The sequence below is a fragment of the Blennius ocellaris genome (genome assembly GCF_963422515.1).
Source record: "Blennius ocellaris genome assembly, chromosome: 2".
NCBI classification, from domain to species: Eukaryota; Metazoa; Chordata; class Actinopteri; order Blenniiformes; family Blenniidae; genus Blennius; species Blennius ocellaris.
In genome coordinates this window covers 25,200,413-25,217,272 of record NC_137651.1, presented here as the reverse complement: position 1 = coordinate 25,217,272, position 16,860 = coordinate 25,200,413, and the positions used below count along the sequence as shown (strand labels likewise).

The 16,860-nt window shown below is 43.0% G+C and overlaps 2 protein-coding genes across 3 annotated transcripts in view; one reads left to right on the top strand and one right to left on the bottom strand.

The window, feature by feature from the left end:
* fndc3a (fibronectin type III domain containing 3A) overlaps positions 1-2,748 on the bottom strand; it is a 52,670-nt gene extending 49,922 nt beyond the window's left edge. Inside the window, exon 1 of the mRNA XM_080502539.1 lies at positions 2,584-2,748. The gene's annotated coding sequence lies outside the window, so the exon portion shown is untranslated. The remainder of the gene's footprint in view (positions 1-2,583) is intronic.
* Positions 2,749-4,646: 1,898 nt separating this feature from the next.
* rcbtb2 (regulator of chromosome condensation (RCC1) and BTB (POZ) domain containing protein 2) lies at positions 4,647-16,860 on the top strand. 2 transcript variants are annotated; one of them, XM_080509576.1, is made up of 12 exons: positions 4,647-4,838; positions 5,606-5,740; positions 7,287-7,437; positions 9,348-9,514; positions 9,705-9,863; positions 10,486-10,593; positions 10,668-10,810; positions 11,031-11,221; positions 11,909-12,035; positions 14,595-14,734; positions 14,810-14,940; positions 15,063-16,860. In XM_080509576.1, exons 2-12 carry the CDS (start codon positions 5,615-5,617, stop codon positions 15,201-15,203), a joined length of 1,584 nt encoding a protein of 527 aa, XP_080365702.1. In that variant the 5' UTR covers positions 4,647-4,838; positions 5,606-5,614; the 3' UTR covers positions 15,204-16,860. The 2 variants fall into 2 exon arrangements, with proteins under 2 accessions (XP_080365702.1, XP_080365701.1); XM_080509575.1 differs by having other exon boundaries at positions 14,595-14,940.

The following is a 16,860-nucleotide window of genomic DNA, read 5'->3' as shown; positions in this document are numbered from 1 at the left end:
GAACGCATGACTTTTGACGTAACGGGTGGAAATGTGATGCAGCCATAAAGTAATTTCCATTGTTTTATCACCATCAAATGAGAATTGTAACCTCCATACAAACATCTTAAAAAGAAATACAAAGCCATGTCGTATTAGAGCATGCCAACAAGTGGTCAATAGTGGGTTGTTGTTTTTTTTTTTATTCAAATCTTAAATTTTCATTATGATGAAATACCATCTCCCTTTCTTCCTGACGCATGTACTCCTGAGTGACACAATGCCGGAAAATAAACTAACGGTCAAATGATCCAGGAGAATGAAACCAAACATGCCACAAAGGGAGAGGAAAGGAGCACATTGCGATATGACGGTGCCGGATAACTGTCAGCTGACACACATCAGAAACACGCTGGGGATGAGTGAAGGTGTGGATATTATCTCTGGCGAGAGCCGAGTCAAGTTCAAAGTGTCTTCTTACATAAACGCAAACTCCCAAAACCTGAGAATGTAGAAATCACGCGTGTTAATCAGCATATGAACACAAACTCAATGTCTCCCCTTACCAAGATATATAGTCTCTCCTTACCACTTCTCAGTGTAGTTTGCTTTTTTTTTTTTTTTTTTTTTACTTCTTATGTTCTTTACACTCTAGATGACTTTCCACCCACTGGGCTTGTTGTTTCACCCTTTTTTAGGATCACATTGCATGTAATTGGGTTCAACGGGTCATTTACATTATAAGAAATTACTTTTACCTCACCACTAGCCAAACTCCAACTGTCCAAGTGTTTTTAGAATAGAAAGAACCAACTCAATACCCTCCTTGAAATGCAAACTAATATCACATAAACATTAGAGCTGTACAAAAAAAATCCATTGTTGAACTAAAAAGATAGAAAAGACATGTCTACTGCCCAACCAGCGAGATTATTTACTAAATAATAATTTCTTTTACAAGACTGCAGTGAAATATAATGTCAAAACACTGCACACTTGCTACATTACTAACATAGTCTTTCAAAAACAGACTGAGAGAAATGTAACATGTGTCCTTGAACCTAATTACACTCAAGCGCATGCGTCCCTAAACCTTGTAGTGATCTGGCTTATCGGTTTGCTTTAGCTCCTCCTTTCCTTAAGCTTAAACAGCAAAGTCAGTTTACAGTGGTCGGTGAAATCAATTGGAGGGAACTACAGCTTTAGTAGGGGCCTTAAGTGAAATTAGTATGCCGAGAAGGTCTTAGATGTGTGACGTGCTCCTCCTTTGTCCCTCAATGAGATGATGAATAATTAAATATGTACTGTTTTTTTTAGTAAACCAACATTGAATGGTGAAATAAACTGCAAAGGTTAAGATAATAATGAGGGAACAAATTGACACTCTGATGGCAAGCATCTTGCTGTAAACCCTCAATTGTTCAGTGACATTATGAGGTTCAAAGAAAGTGTTTGAATTCTAAGCATACCTCCCCTACTTCCATGTGTTATATGTGAAAACTGAGTTTATAAAAGAACTTGATAATATATCAGTTTGGTTGGGGAAAATTACAAAAAAAAAAACCTCCAGCTGACTCAAATGTTGAAGTCCAATACAAGTGTGCACAGTTTCTCATTTTCCGGCACAATAAGCAAAAATATCTCAACCGAAATATCTGCAAACATCTGTTGTTGTCCTGACCGTGGAGCATATTTGTTTGTGGCTGACGGAGCAACAGACTGGGACTCAGCAGCTGTTTTTCACTTGCAGTTTTGATAACAAAGGACACTCTTTGCACTGCTGAATGAAATGGTGTTTTTTACTCCCTCACACATAACCTCCCCCGACTCAGACCAAATCATTATGATGTGCATCATCAAAGAACATTTAGGTGGAAACGTGTTCACTATTTAACCTTTTATTTTATTGTATTTGTTTTGGAGGGGGGGGGGGGTTGTATGGAGGCTGTGGTGCAGCACTCTGGGAAATGTATTACTCTTTATGGCAGACATCTGCAAAAAGTCTGTAACAGCTGGCCAGCTATTAAAGGGCATGTACAGATGATTTGAGGCTGAAACCAACGCCAACAGATCGGCCTGGTACTAAATCAACTCGTTTAAAGTTACCACGTCACACCATAATTGAGGTTCGTAGAAAATGTGAGCCAGTTTGACAGCGTTAGCTGCACAAGGGTTTACTCTGGCTACAGGTGTTGTGTGAGTGCGTGTACACAAGTTATGTCACAGCTGCTCGTTATCTAATTGCAAAATAACCCCGCAGTTTAGATATCGAAACTCAGTAACGCGTCAGATTATTTACAGACAAACTCGAAGTGTCGCAACAGATCGGGGTGGTCGTGAAGGCGCAGCTCGCGTTACTCACTGTCAGGTTGGCACGGCGGCGGCGGCGGCGGTCTGGATGCACACTAACGTGTCCTTCACAGCTCTTCCTCCCCCAAACAAAATATTCAACCACGACGACTTCCCGCAACACCTGACGCCGACAAGTCGCTAGCTACCGCGATAAACCCCAGACAAGGCAAAGGCGTCACATTACTAGCGTTAGCTCCTGCCGATGCTACCTGGCTAGTAGTTAGCAAGATGATGTGCTTTTTTCTTTTTTACCCCTTCTCCTCGTATAGTGACCGACGATGGCGTCTTGTGAACACACCCAGGACGGGCCGAAGTGAGAAAGGCGAGCGGCCGTGACGACGACAAGTCTCGATAATGTCAGCCTAACTGCAGGTTTTATCGAGAGAACTTTCCATCCAACCCCGTCCCTTGCAGAAAAGGCAGGAATTTCGCCATCGCTCGCAGGTCTTACTGCGCATGCGTATTAGAGCCACTCAAGCCTGATCCCGAATTCCACGAGAGCGGCGTGCAATAATCTGGGAAAATATCCTTTTTGACCAGTTCTACAGATGCTACAAGTCCCCGCATCATTATAGTAAAATTTTAATTTGACGTCCTTCAGGAAGACCTTTTTCGTTCACGTTTCGTCTATCGCGACGCGTCAAGAAGCGTATTTTTCTGTATAATAAACACTTCTAATCTGCACATGCAATCACACAATATACCCAGGTCAGATTTATTTCAATAATCACAAAGTATCAGTTTCACCTTTGTTTGCACAATGTACCTGTTAACTGAAGTGTTCGTGGAGTTCATTCATTATTATTGCAGCGAGAATAAACTTATTAAAGGGATCAGGAAGTCAATTTAATGGATTAAAAAGTGTGGGAAAGAATTTGATGGAACAGAACAATTCATTTCAGTTTTATTCACGTGGCTTTAATTGCAACACCATTTGGCATTTTAAATTGAAACATACAAAGTGAAACCTGACATTTCCAAATGAGTCAACATTGATGGCGTTTTTAAGAGAAAATAAGTGGGAAAAGTCCCTTTTGACATTGAAGAACTAAAGTAATTTCCCTGTCCTATCTGATTGCCTTTCGGGGAGGCTCTGGGAATTTCCCACTGGTAACATTACAGTGCAGCCAAAGTGTAGATGTGCCTACTTCCAATCAACAATACTGTATCCAAAATGAAGCAGTGTCTCAGAACAGCTTTGTATGATCTCAAATATGAACCAACATTTTCATAGATTGTCATATAGTTTACTGTTTCACCATGGCTACCATCCATTTTATATATTACAACTACTTAGATACATGCAGTACAGATGCATACTCTATCTCTTTTATCAGATCCACAAATGTGGCATGGAAAGCTTATTGAGCTTTCGTCAAATAAAAATCCAGGCTATAAATTCAATGTATCAAAAACACGGAAGTTGCAGTTGCAGCTATGTGGCTTCAAAAAAATAGTTAAAATAACCAAAAAACAACAACTAGTAAAAAGTATGTAAACGACAAAAACAGAGGATTCATAAGGTCCTCTCCGTACTACTGTACCGTCCGTGCACTTTTTGTGCAGTGGAAACTGGCTTAAGTGTCCATAGGATCTTGAAATCTTTCAACACTAACATGTGCGACGGCTCAGACAAGCTTTTCCTTGGCTCCACCTGCTGGACCTCATTAGGAATGGGAAGACAATTGACATATAAAGTGGGCAGAAATACAATGTCCAGGTGACCTTTTAGCTCATGTGCCTCTGCAGTTGGTTCTATATTTTCTGCCAAGATTATTCCAAATAAAGTATCAAGTTAACACCTAAAAAGACGTAATTTGACTTCTGAGTTAATTCTAGTCATTTTAGTCTTGAAACAAATAATCGAGTGTGTAAAAATATTCAATACAGTTTTTTCACGCTGTTCAGGGTAGCATGTTACATGGTTACACTTTATAGACTTATTATCACTCAAAAACTAGTTACAAAATTACACTGAGCATATGAATATTTATTTTCATTAATTGTTATATTCTTACACATTCGTCATATATTTTGCTAAATTGCTGAGGTGTAACCTATCTAATGGAACTAAAACCAAGCGTTTCAAATGTGTACCGCATAATTCCACGGTACGGTGAGCTAATATTAAGGGAATAAATGTATCTGCCGCCGTAGCCGAAATTACAAATGTTATTATTGGTTATAAACGAACTTCAAGTCATTTCATTGCGACGTTGTGCCGGTTCGATTATCCGCTTTCCGACTGTCCCTGAACGCACCGCGAGGACAACGAGGAAGTGAAGCAGCGTTGTTTATCTCCGGGCGCTGTTGGCCGTCGAAGCTAACTCCAACAAGGCACAGCCACTGCCTCCAACACAACTCCCCCCCCAAAAATAAATAAACAGCGTCGACATGAGTTTGTGTGAGAAGTTATCATCAACATACGCTGCCTGACATATTCCCGGGTTAACTGCGAATTGTTAAACGACAACGACGGGAGAGCTACGAGCAGGAGGAAGAGCAAGGTAACGTCAACAGTTGGAAGCTGTTAGCATCACTTTGACTCCCATTATTTTCGGCACGATAACAGTCTTTAATCTGGACATAGTCCAGTTAGCTTTTGTTAAGTATAATATTCACACGTGATAGGAGTTTGTTTTCCTGTAGTCAGATTAAAACTAGATTTAATTCAGCAAATTTTCAAATGTTAATTTAGTAGAAGTTGGACTTAAGGACCATTGCATTGCAATTTCTCTTGCTTCCCTTAATACAATGCTTCTCACCTGGCATTGCGTCACATGTTGACACATGCACTGATTTTGGAAAGCTCGTCTTCTGTGGTACCTCGATGGCATAAACATTGTAGTGAATCAGTAGAAAATGTCGATGTGTCCTGTACTTTTGTCTCCGTGTTAGCGGACGTGCGTGTCTCAATCCCTGCAGAAACCTGGGGTTCAGAGCCCAGAGGCTGCCAGTGCTGCTTTGTGGAGAATTCATCCTTTGTTGGTGCAGATGAAGCAATGCATCGTTCTCATTTTCTTCCTGATGTGTTCATTTCCATTATCCTTGTTTTTTTTAGTTTAGTTTTTCTTTTTTCTTTCTTTCTTTTTTTTTTTTTGGGGGGGGGGGGTATTTAATGACCAGAAACCCTACATATTTAATTTTACACAACACAACAATATTGCTACTTGATGTGACTCAGCATTTTTTTATTATTTTTTTAAGTCATATCAAAATGTGTTGATCAGTGTCATGAACCAAACCCTGTGTGTTTTCTCTCTCCTGTTCACAGCTGAGTAGTATGCTGGACGTGGGGAAATGGCCTGTGTTTGCACTCCTTCCTCCTGAGGAACTGCGGCTTATCCGACAGGCTTGTGTCTTTGGCAGCGCTGCGAATGAAGCCTTCTATGTCACCGTTAATGATGAGGTAACGTGAGGACTTCAGGACTAGGGTGTGCTAATCCTTTTGTTTATACGAAGGTGTGTAAGAACTGACGGACCTAATCTACTTTCATAATATTTATGTCCTTATTGCGGCGAAGTGGAGAGGAAAACACTGGCGGCCTCTCACTGGATGATATGAGGTGGAGCTCCAGGCAAGAGGGATAAGCAGATAGACTGAGGCTATCTTTAGCCAGACTGGCCTAATACCTGAACAAGCACTGTTTTTATCCCGTGGAGCAGTGTACTGCCCAGTGGAGACTGGTCTTCAGGGGCAGGGGGGCTGAGTCCCACCTGGTGTCATCAGAAAGGACTGCATGCAAAGTTTGCTATTCATTCTTTACGATTATCTCTACAATATTCTATTGTCTGTAGATAAAACTTCCTCTTATATAGCACATAATTACTGGGTGAGGACAGTACTCCCTGGTTATTAATCTCCTCTTGCAGTTTCCCGTTGTGTTTTCTCCTGATCCACACCGATGGTGCATTCGTGGGGTGAGCCCCTCTCTCACCATGCTGTGTGTATCGCATGCAGTAAAGTATAACTGTGCATGCTCAGGCTGTGGCTCCATTCATTCAGATCACGTGATTTTGATGCCCCATGGGGCTTGAAGCCCGAAGCCCTACGAACAACATCTTTTTGATGCTCAGAGCTGATTGGCTGGTGCTGATTTAGGCACTGCTTCACAGTCGTCACAAGTGCCAGCTTGTTAGCAGCTAAAGCTAACAAGCTATTTATGAGTATGAGTTGTAAACTCTTATTTTAGCAGAGAAAATGGAGGTACCTGTCACAAACTGTGTGACACAGTGAGGGAGGAAAAGTTTTTAAGAATCTCTTAATCTTATAGCCTCACCAATGGTGAAGTGGTAGAGCTGCCGGCTAGCTCCAAGGCGCAACAGTTTTACGGGCTCAACGCCTATATTGTTGTTATAATGTTGTGTAAAAGGTTTTTCACCCACTTTACTTTGGTATTCAGTAGTGTCACTAGACCTGAAATAAAATCTTACCCCACCAAGTATTTACATCTGGAAATGCTACTGGTAATACATGCCTCATCTCTCCAGCCTTGCTGACTTGTTTGTCTTTGCAGGCATACTGAGGTCTCAGAGCTGTGGCTTTCTCCTGAAATGAAGGAGCTTGTCACATTCAGCCTGGCCGACTGGGATATTTAATGAAAATCCATGTTGGTGTTGAAATGAATAAACCAGAAATCAATAAATCTTCTAAGCTGGACAATCTGTTGGATTATTATTTATACATTGTGAATGAATTTGCATCACATACATTTCCCAGTGTATGGAAACTTAATTCCTAATACAATTTAAGCAAACACTGATACATTTTGTTCTAAAGATTTTCATACGAGTTTTTTTTTTTTATTTTTATCTTGATTAAAACCCAATATATGTATATTTAATCTACTCCCAGCTGGAAATCTCACCGCAAATCCCACCTCTTGTTAACAGGTCCACCACCATAGACCACACGACTAAACACTGTTTCAGACTCTTATGTTTGGTCTCTGCAGGTTTTCGCTCTGGGCACCAACTGCAGCGGCTGTTTAGGTCTCGGAGACCTTCAAAGCACTATTGAGCCACGCAGGATCGATGTGTTGTGTGGAAAGAAGATTGTGTCACTGAGCTATGGAACGGGACCACATGTGGTTATCGCCACTGCAGGTAATTGTCAGGAGAATTTTCTGCGTTAAGAAAACGTCAGGGAGACAGAATACACAGGAGAGTGATTTGATCAAGTTTATGACAATTTTATTGCATTATTCTTGCAAGAAGAGACAAAAGACACAGTACAACCTCTGCATGGTTGACCAGGAGTTTACCAAACTCTGAAGTCAGACAGCAGCTTGTTAAAGGTTGAATTGTTTTGAGTCTGAGTCTCATTGAAGGACACCAAAAGTAGCACCTAACCCTAACATTGCTGACATAGGTCATCCTTGAACACAGACTGCAAAATTACACATCATTCATTATGAGACAAAACAAGATTTCTCGAACAATAATCTTTTTTTTTCCCCCCAAATAAATTACTATTCAGACCAGCCTGAGTGATTATACACTTATCTAACTATGTGCATGCCATGCTGAGATGGGCTAATTTAATTGATCATAATTAGTAGTGGACAGCAGAATATCCTGAGCCCCCATTTAATTATAGAGATAAATAAAAAGATCACCTCACAAGTGTGAAGCCCACACACAGACCTCAGACTCTACAAAGCCTACACTTGATATACAGTCTCCATCAGCACAACTTTGCAGACATGAGCAATACCTCACAATAAACAAAAAAAAAGTGGGATCAGCTGTTGCAAACTAACCAGCTTGGCGCTTCGAAAAGTGATATAAAGGCATATAAATCAGAATATTTTACTTACAGTTCCCACATTTGCTTTATTAGAAGTTGCAGAGAATCCAGGTTCGTTCTGGCCCATGTTCTGAAAACACTCCTCCGTGAAGTGCCGGAGCGACATATATAGCGCTGAGAAGTGTTGTAGATTCCCGTTAAAAATAAAAGTAATCCACTGGGTTCTCACAGGCTTAGACCAAGGCAGTAAAAATTCACACAGCTGCTGGTTGCGACAATTAATAACGGTGCATCTGGCGTGTTTTGCTCGGATCTTCGCTTGTATCTTCCTCCCACTGCAGGTAAACACCTGCAGCTGTCGCAAGGTGAAAAAAACAGAGTGCACAGAGTGGGCTGCTTGCCAGCGGGTCAAAGGGAGGAGGGTCTATCTGGATTGGGTTTGGCTAATAACCTTGGTGACGATACCGAGGATTTGCTTTCCAATTTGCTCGTTGGAGCACACACCTTAGAAAAAATTGAACAAGCCAGAGAACGAGACAACAGACTTTCTTCACTTCTGGAGTGTCATTCCCAGGTATGGGGATGCATATTACTGTTGGAAAACCATAGAAAGTGAATTTTACATGATATGTCCACTTTAACAGTTATTCCAACAATGGTAACATGTAAAGTTAAAAGTTCCATGCCATATTTTAAAAAATGTTAATGGTGATGATTGATTAAAATAATGAAATGGATCTAGTTTTTTCAAATATTGTAATATTTTTGATTTTCACGACTTATTAGCTCCAGTTATGATGGATAAAACCAACAAAAGCTTGCAATACGTTGACTTTCATGTCTAGTATAAGATATATGAAAGCCTAACACTGATATAAGGAACAAAGAATTTTTGGTTTTGACATTTAATATATACTGGTATTGGAAAGTTGCTCAAGGTCAGTACTTGTCATTTAAAAAATAGTGGTATTGGTGCATCCGTAATTGAAATGTAGGATTTACCTTTCGAGTCATTTCCCATTTGACGCCAATCCGGTGTCACACAACTGTCATCAACCAATCATACAGCACGCACACACACACACACACACACACACAATTGGGAGGAGAGAGAGAACCCCTTAAAAGGAGACCACAGATCACCACGAGGACACCCAAGCCAATCGATAGCGACCCGGTCGTGACACAGCGCACAGTAAATCGTGACAGTCGGGCGCTTCTCATCCCGTTATAAGACATTAACCAATGTTTACCTGCTGCTGTGCAGATGGCGAGGTGTTCGCCTGGGGCCACAATGGCTACAGCCAGCTGGGGAACGGGACCACCAACCACGGATTGACCCCAGCGCTGGTGTCCACCAACCTCCTGAACAAGAGGGTGACAGAAGTGGCCTGTGGGTCCCACCACACTATCGCCCTCACCACAGATGGAGAGGTAGCTTCTTCCACCCTGCTCGGAATTAGCCTCTGCTTTGAGTTTCCCGGGGCTGCCAACATGTGTGTGTGTGTGTGTGTGTGTGTGTGTGTGTGTGTGTGTGTGTGTGTGTGTGTGTGTGTGTGTGTGTGTGTGTGTGTGTGTGTGTGTGTATGTGTGTGTGTGTGTGTGTGTGTGTGTGTGTGCTCAGGTGTTTGCTTGGGGGTACAACAACTCGGGGCAAGTGGGCTCGGGGTCTACCGCCAACCAGCCGACACCACGCCGGGTCAGCAGTTGCCTGCAGAACAAAGTGGTGGTGAACATCGCCTGCGGTCAGCTCTGCTCCATGGCTGTACTGGACAACGGAGAGGTAATAGGTGACACCGGGCTGCAAATGTTCAACACAAAGTGGTTTGTCAAACATTGTTTGCAGCCACACAGGAAATCAAAACACTGTTCTATTTTTTTTTAAATTTATTTGGGATTTCATGTTTTCTGGCTTCAATAAGATCCTATGAACATGTTCATATAAAATCCAGCAAGAAGTAGAGATGATAATCTGTTTTTTTTAAAAAGCGATTGATAGATACTTTATTCATCCCTGTGGAGAAATTCACTGTTCTAGCAGCAGCAACATATGATAAGAGTGTCAAAAGGCAGATATAAAACTGTCAAATCAGGTTTTTTTTTTTTTTTTTTTTTTTTTTTACTTCCTCCGATGTGTGTGTGTAAAAAAAAAATCCATTACTATTCATCCTAGATCACAGAAATGCTACAAATAATTAATAATTCACTGATTATAATAAGTCTTATATCTGGGAATCTTCTATCTGGGATGAAATCTCTTCCCCCGACATCGGGCGGGAGAACTCGCGTTCATCGCACTTACAACCGTCGCTTTAATCACACCACGGAGTTTCATTCACAGAAAAGTGAGGAAAGAAGTGGAAGAACTCTGAAATAAGACCTGTTTTGTTGCGTTCTGCCGGCAGATCTACGGCTGGGGCTACAACTGCAACGGACAGCTCGGTTTGGGCAACAACGGCAACCAGCAAACCCCGTGCAGGATCGCCGCCCTGCACGGAATCAACGTCGTGCAGGTAGAGGCCACCAAGACGCTGACTTTACGTTTTGTTGTCACTCGCCGCGAAGCTCACGCAGACTCTCCGGGCAGGTTGCGTGTGGCTATGCGCACACACTGGCCCTGACCGACGAGGGCTTTGTTTATGCGTGGGGCGCCAACTCGTACGGACAGCTGGGAACTGGCAACAAGAGTAACCAAGCCCTGCCCACCTTGATCAACACCGACAAGGAGAGGTGAGTGCCCTGTGGCCACACCGCTGAGCAAATCACCGAAGGCAACCTGGTGGAATGTCGAGAAGATTAGCAAAATCGCATGCATTGTTTTATTTATTTATTTATTTATTTTAAATCTCCACCGTGCGTGTTGTGACGGACTCACCCCCTGACAGCATGGCTTTGAGGCGACGTCCATCGCTTCAGTAGAGAACGTTGTTCCTTTTTCTTTCCCCACCAGGATGGTGGAGGTGGCGGCATGTCACACCAGTCACACATCGGCCGCCAAGACACAGAGCGGGCAGGTTCTGATGTGGGGTCAGTGTCGAGGTCAGGCCGTGGCCAGCCCCCACCTCACCCACTTCAGCAGCACGGACGACGTGTTCGCCTGCTTCGCCACGCCGGCCGTCACGTGGCACCTCCTCTCAGTCGGTGAGGGCGTTTTGCAGAAACACCCTTCGAAGGCCTCAATCATCCAGTCCCACTTTTCGCCATTTGACTTCTTTCTCACATTTAGCCTGTGACCAGGCCGAGATAATGATTCAGCGGGGACATACCTCCAGTGTCATTAGGTGTAAATTCCTGGAAGTCGTCTCAGAAATAAACAGGAAGCTCTGTTTCCACTTTGTGTCGGCCAACGTGTTTATGTGAACTCGGCCCTCAAACGCAGGGGCATTAGCTTTCACTTTTGTTTACACTCTGTTTTGTAACACTAATGAAGTCGGCTCAATTACAGAACCGCTGAAATGATGGGCGCCCTCATGGGTGCAGGCCTCTCGCGTTATCTCCTGCTTCACTGTTCGCCTCCAAAAAGAACAACAACTGAATTAGTCATTCTTGACCATTTCTTTTCAGTAACGTCTCATAGAGCGAGTCGTATGGTGCATCAGGTTAACTCCGTGGTTCTCAACTATTTTCTGCCACCCCCCCCCCCCCCCCACCCCCCCCGGGGACAGAAATGGAAATACTATTTAGTATTCACTATTCACTGGGACGTGCATTATGTATGTAACACGATAACAACTTTCTTTTAATTATGTTTTTGGTGTCTGTTTACACGGAGCCGCTGGAAACGCAACTTTTTGGAAACGCCGTCTAAATCTGCTTTGTTTCCCCCAGATGGCGACGACTACCTGACAGTCGCTCAGTCGTTGAAGAAAGAGTTTGACAGCCCAGAAATTTCCGACCTGAAGTTTTTGGTGGATGGGAAGTGCATCCATGTCCACAAAGCCCTGCTGAAAATCAGGTAGAGGAAACGCATGCAAGTGTCACTTAATGCAGTGTTTTTCAACCACTGTGCCGCGACACAGTGGTGTTTCCACGAGATCTAGTTAGGTGTGCCGTGGGAAATTATCCAATTTCACATTTTTTTCTAAAAATCATTTGCTCTCACAGCCGGCAGTGTGTTGCAGAGTAATCATGTATAAATACTCTTCGCCAATAGATGGCAGCACAGAACTTTGCCGTTGAAATCGAAACTGAAAGACGTCAGTCTGGTTAATCACCACCACCTGCTGCTCCCATCTTGTATCAAAATACTATGTCAGTGACAGTGATGGAGAAGTTTTTGAAAAGGAAGAATCTAACCAGGATATCAGCTCTTCATCCATCAGGTCCAGGTTTCACACTGAGGGAGTAAAAATTTAAAAAAAGAAATTGGGAAATACTTTTTTTCTGTATTTATTTGATTCCTGTTGATAAAACTTTGATAAGAATGACTTTATATTGTTAATATAGGCTACAGAGTTTAACATTTTAACATTTTCGGGTGGTGGTGTGCCTCCAGATTTTTCCAAAGAAAAAAGTGTGCCTTGGCTCAAGAAAGGTTGAAAAACACTGAGTTAATGGATTAATTGGTGACTTTAAGTTGCCTGTGATGGGTGGTGTTGTCTCTGTGTGTGTTTACGCTGTGACAGACTGTCCATGGTCAGCACCAGCGACCCAACATTGAATAAAGCAGTTCTAGAAGATGGATGTCGGTTAATTTCACAGTTGTTCAGCAAAAACGTTTAATAATTGTAATGATGATTTTTCTCACTTTCAGTTCTGGAAAATTACTCGTTTTTGTTTAAAACTAATAGTTTTCCTATGTTTGAAATTAACTTGACGGCCTGTTGCGGTCATTATGTGACAAAACCTACTCAAGAATGACTTTTCTTTGTGCTCATAGTGACCTTTGTGCAACTGGAACCGTGTGCCGATTGTGTTTTGTTTAAAAAAAAAAAAAAAGTAGTTTTCCTTTGTTCCCCTCACGAGCCTTCTCCATCCTGACTTTCATTTTGGTCACAGGGGTGTATTATTTCACATTCACAGCTCGTGCCAGATCATTAGCATTCAGAATGTTTGGTGCTGGGAAGAGAAGCACATCATGATTACAGAAACTTACAAATTGAGGCAGAAAAAAAAAACACACTTTCTCCTCCCGACCCTCGGTGTGAGATCTCCCCCTTGACGGTAAATGAAACACAAACCCGCTGCTCGTTAGCCGTTTTGACTATATTTAATCTTCGACTGTGCAACAGTTCCCTCGTCTTTCCTGCTGAAGTCACGAGGAAGCAGAGGCGGGCCTATTGTTTCCCGTTTCTTTTTATAACTGCAGTCCAAACACAAGGTATCTGCATTCCTTTCCCCTTGCTCTTTTGCACCGTCAGGAGGAAGGAGCCGGACTGTCTGCGGCGTCAACTTCAGTGCACATGCTCTCACACACACAAAAAACAAAAAAACAAAAACGTACTCTTTGGTACGATCACAATGCAAACAAAATGCACTGGAATCTGAAGGTGGTTTGTGATTGGATGGTTTGGATCCAGTGCAGATTAGCAGTGAGGGAACTTTCAAGCGTTTGTAAAAACGAAATGGTGAAGTGTTTCTTTTCAAGAGGACATCCTGGTTCTGTACGCAGTGCTTCTTCTAATGGCGGTCGGCACAACAACAGGATCTGAATCCAGGCTCTCCCAGATAAAGCCAGCTACGCAGAAACACCAGTTATCGCAATATGGCCATCCAGAACAATGTACACTGCTTCTAGATCCAGTATTGCAATATAACATTTTTAAAATAACGCCATCAATTATTCGTTGTGCCTGTAATGAAAGTCCCTCTATGATAACATACACTATATTATCAGTGCTGTTCTTTACTCTTGTAAGATTTGGCTGTTAAGTATAAATGTTGAACATTTTTCAAGATAAATACTTTATTTATTTTTTGACTGTTATTAGGCTTTGGGGATTATTATTATTATTATTCATCTAATTTACATACAGAGTACTTCTGACAAACCTAACACACAGAGAAAATATGTATCCCTCTGAAATGTCTAGATTCTGCTTGAAAATGCAGATATGGCAACCTGTCGCTCTCAAAGCTGTTTTCCTTAGGTGTCGATGTTGAAATGTGAATATCGATAAGGATTATTCATCCTCATCCATCACAGACCGAAACCCACTCTGATTCATTTCCTGCAAGCAACTTATGGACCAGTTAACCTCAAATGTATGTCCAGGAAGGTTTATATTCTACATTCTCCACGTTTCAGGAATCATCATGTCAGCTTTTAATATGCAGCATTTTGTCCCAATGTGTTTTTGCAAATGTTGGAGCGTTCCATTGAAATGATTATGAATACGAATTCATGTTCATTTGAACTTCCCAGAAGAATAGTTTGTTTTGATTTTTTTTTTTTTTTTTAACCCACTTTGATTGGGAAATTAACAGCAGCCAAGGTTGAGTGCATCTAATCTGGAGCAGATGTGTGTGCAATCGGGAAAAGTTTCCAGCGGCCCTTCTCTCGTTTCCCCCCCAGGTGCGAGCATTTCCGCGTGCTGCTGAACGAGACGGACGAAGACGCGATCGAGGTCCACCAGTTCTCGTACCTGGTGTACCGAGCCTTCCTGGAGTATCTCTACACCGACACCATTAACCTGCCGCCGGAAGACGCCGTCGGTAAGTCCTACCAGGGTGGGCTGGCTCCTGGACCTGGAGCGCTGAGACCCGCTCACCCCAGTGCCGGTCTTGCAGGGCTGCTGGATTTGGCCACGTTCTACCGAGAGACCCGGCTGAAGAGGCTGTGCCAGGAAACCATCAAGAGGGGCATCTCCGAGGACAATGCCGTCACTCTGCTCTCGGCCGCCGTCAAGTATGAGGCGCGGGTAAGCTGATAGCGGCCCGGCACACTGTCGGGCGGACGCGGTAGTGGTGGCGGGAGGCCGGCGCGGTAGCTAGTCGGGTTCCACCCCTCCGCACTGACCAGACAGCCCTCTTCATTTTGTAGGACCTGGAGGAGTTCTGCTTCAAGTTTTGTGTCAACCACCTAACGGCTGTCACGCAGACTCAGGCCTTTGCAGACATGGATCATGACCTGCTCAAGAACTTCATTAGCAAAGCCAGTCGCTACGGGGCCTTCAAAAACTGAATATGCCCCCCCACCCCCCATTGTGAGGGGTTCAGCACGAGGAGGGTGACGCTCAAAGAGGAGACCAAAGCAAACTGATGAAAGACTTTCAAGCCGGCGAGGCACGCGGCCAAAGGTTTTAGCAGTGAAAAGACGCTGCTGCTCAAAGCGTAAATGTTGCGTCACACCACTCATCCAGGCCGACGGCAAGGAGGCTGAAGAGAAAGATGTGCCACAGCGGGTGTCTGTCTGTCTGCCTTTTCGTGTTCTTTTTTTTTCTTTGTTTCTTTGTTCAAGGCAGCCAGAAATAAAATGTCTGCACTAATCGTTCTCACAGTTGATCCTCCATGTTCCCTGAAACGCTGCCTTTCAGAGGTTGAGCAGTTCAGTGGTCGCGTTGTGCAGTTAGAGCCCATAAGATTGATTCCAGATTCACTTTGCAGCTGAAATATTGAGTTACATCTATATTCCCGGATGAAGTTTATTGAAAGGTGGCTTCAGTCCAACGCTAAATCCCAATTTCTCTTCTTTCCATTCACTTTGCATTGAGACTAAAAAGGCTTAACGCCTCCATTTTTATGCCGTCACTCTGTATATCATCTGTACATTATAGTAATGGGAAACTTTGGTCCTGGTGAAGGACACTTCTACCAGGTTAACATATGAGAACCACTTGTTTAGTGAAAAGAACTAACTGAACGTTTCAAATGCATGAATCGACCTGCATTTGGTGTTCTTCAGTATCAAATGCAGTAAGTACAGAGTAAATGCCGTTTATCTGATCGAGATGTGGTTGATACCACCTTCCTCCTGGCATCTTTTCACTGTAGACTTGTTAAGTTTTTTTCAATGCACATCCTGCCACTCACACCGGGGTAATGCAACACTTCCCCCGGTTCACCACCAGCAGGGACTTTCCTTTTTTTGCGGATGGGCGCAGGTGGAGAATGTGAATCAGCGTGAATCAACTACCACACCGACGTTCCAGAATCCACAAACAGGGTGGCGGCATTCAAACTAAGAAGCGAGGGAAACTGTTTGTATCTGGCAGCGTGTTGTCTTGAACTCGCCACACGGTCCGTCCCCTCTGCCATCCACACTTACTGCTGCCGTTTGTCAACATTAGCTCTGCAGTAGACGGCCGGTTGGCCGTGAGGCGGTTCCACCCTGAACTGGCTGCCGGCGCTGGAAACAATGTTTGTCCCCGTGTGCCCTCGCACTGATGTTACACTGTTTTCTACAGGCGTGTCATTATCGTTTGCTATGTTTACACAACTTTGTTTGTTTGTTTTATTGCTAACGCGTTGGCAGCGGGCTTCATTCTTCTCACAGGCGTTTCTTTACATGCCTCCCCCGGACAGCACCTCGCGGTCATGGAGGGAACATTAGCAGCCATCAAATCAAACCACAAGGTTGTTAAGTCTGCAGGTAATTCCATGCCGTGATCCTAACATCGACTAAATGGAAAGTCACAAAATGCTCTTACTTTAACAAGCCAATTAGTCTTAGTTGTTTTGTTTTTTGGGATTTTTGTTTTGTTTTGTTTTTTTAGAACATTTTAATAATTACTAAATAATGCCAGTGTGTTCTCATTTTGTATGTAAACAATGTGAGCTGCTGATCTTTGCACACATGGTAACATTTGACAAAGTAGTGTTCAATAAAATCATGAAGTATA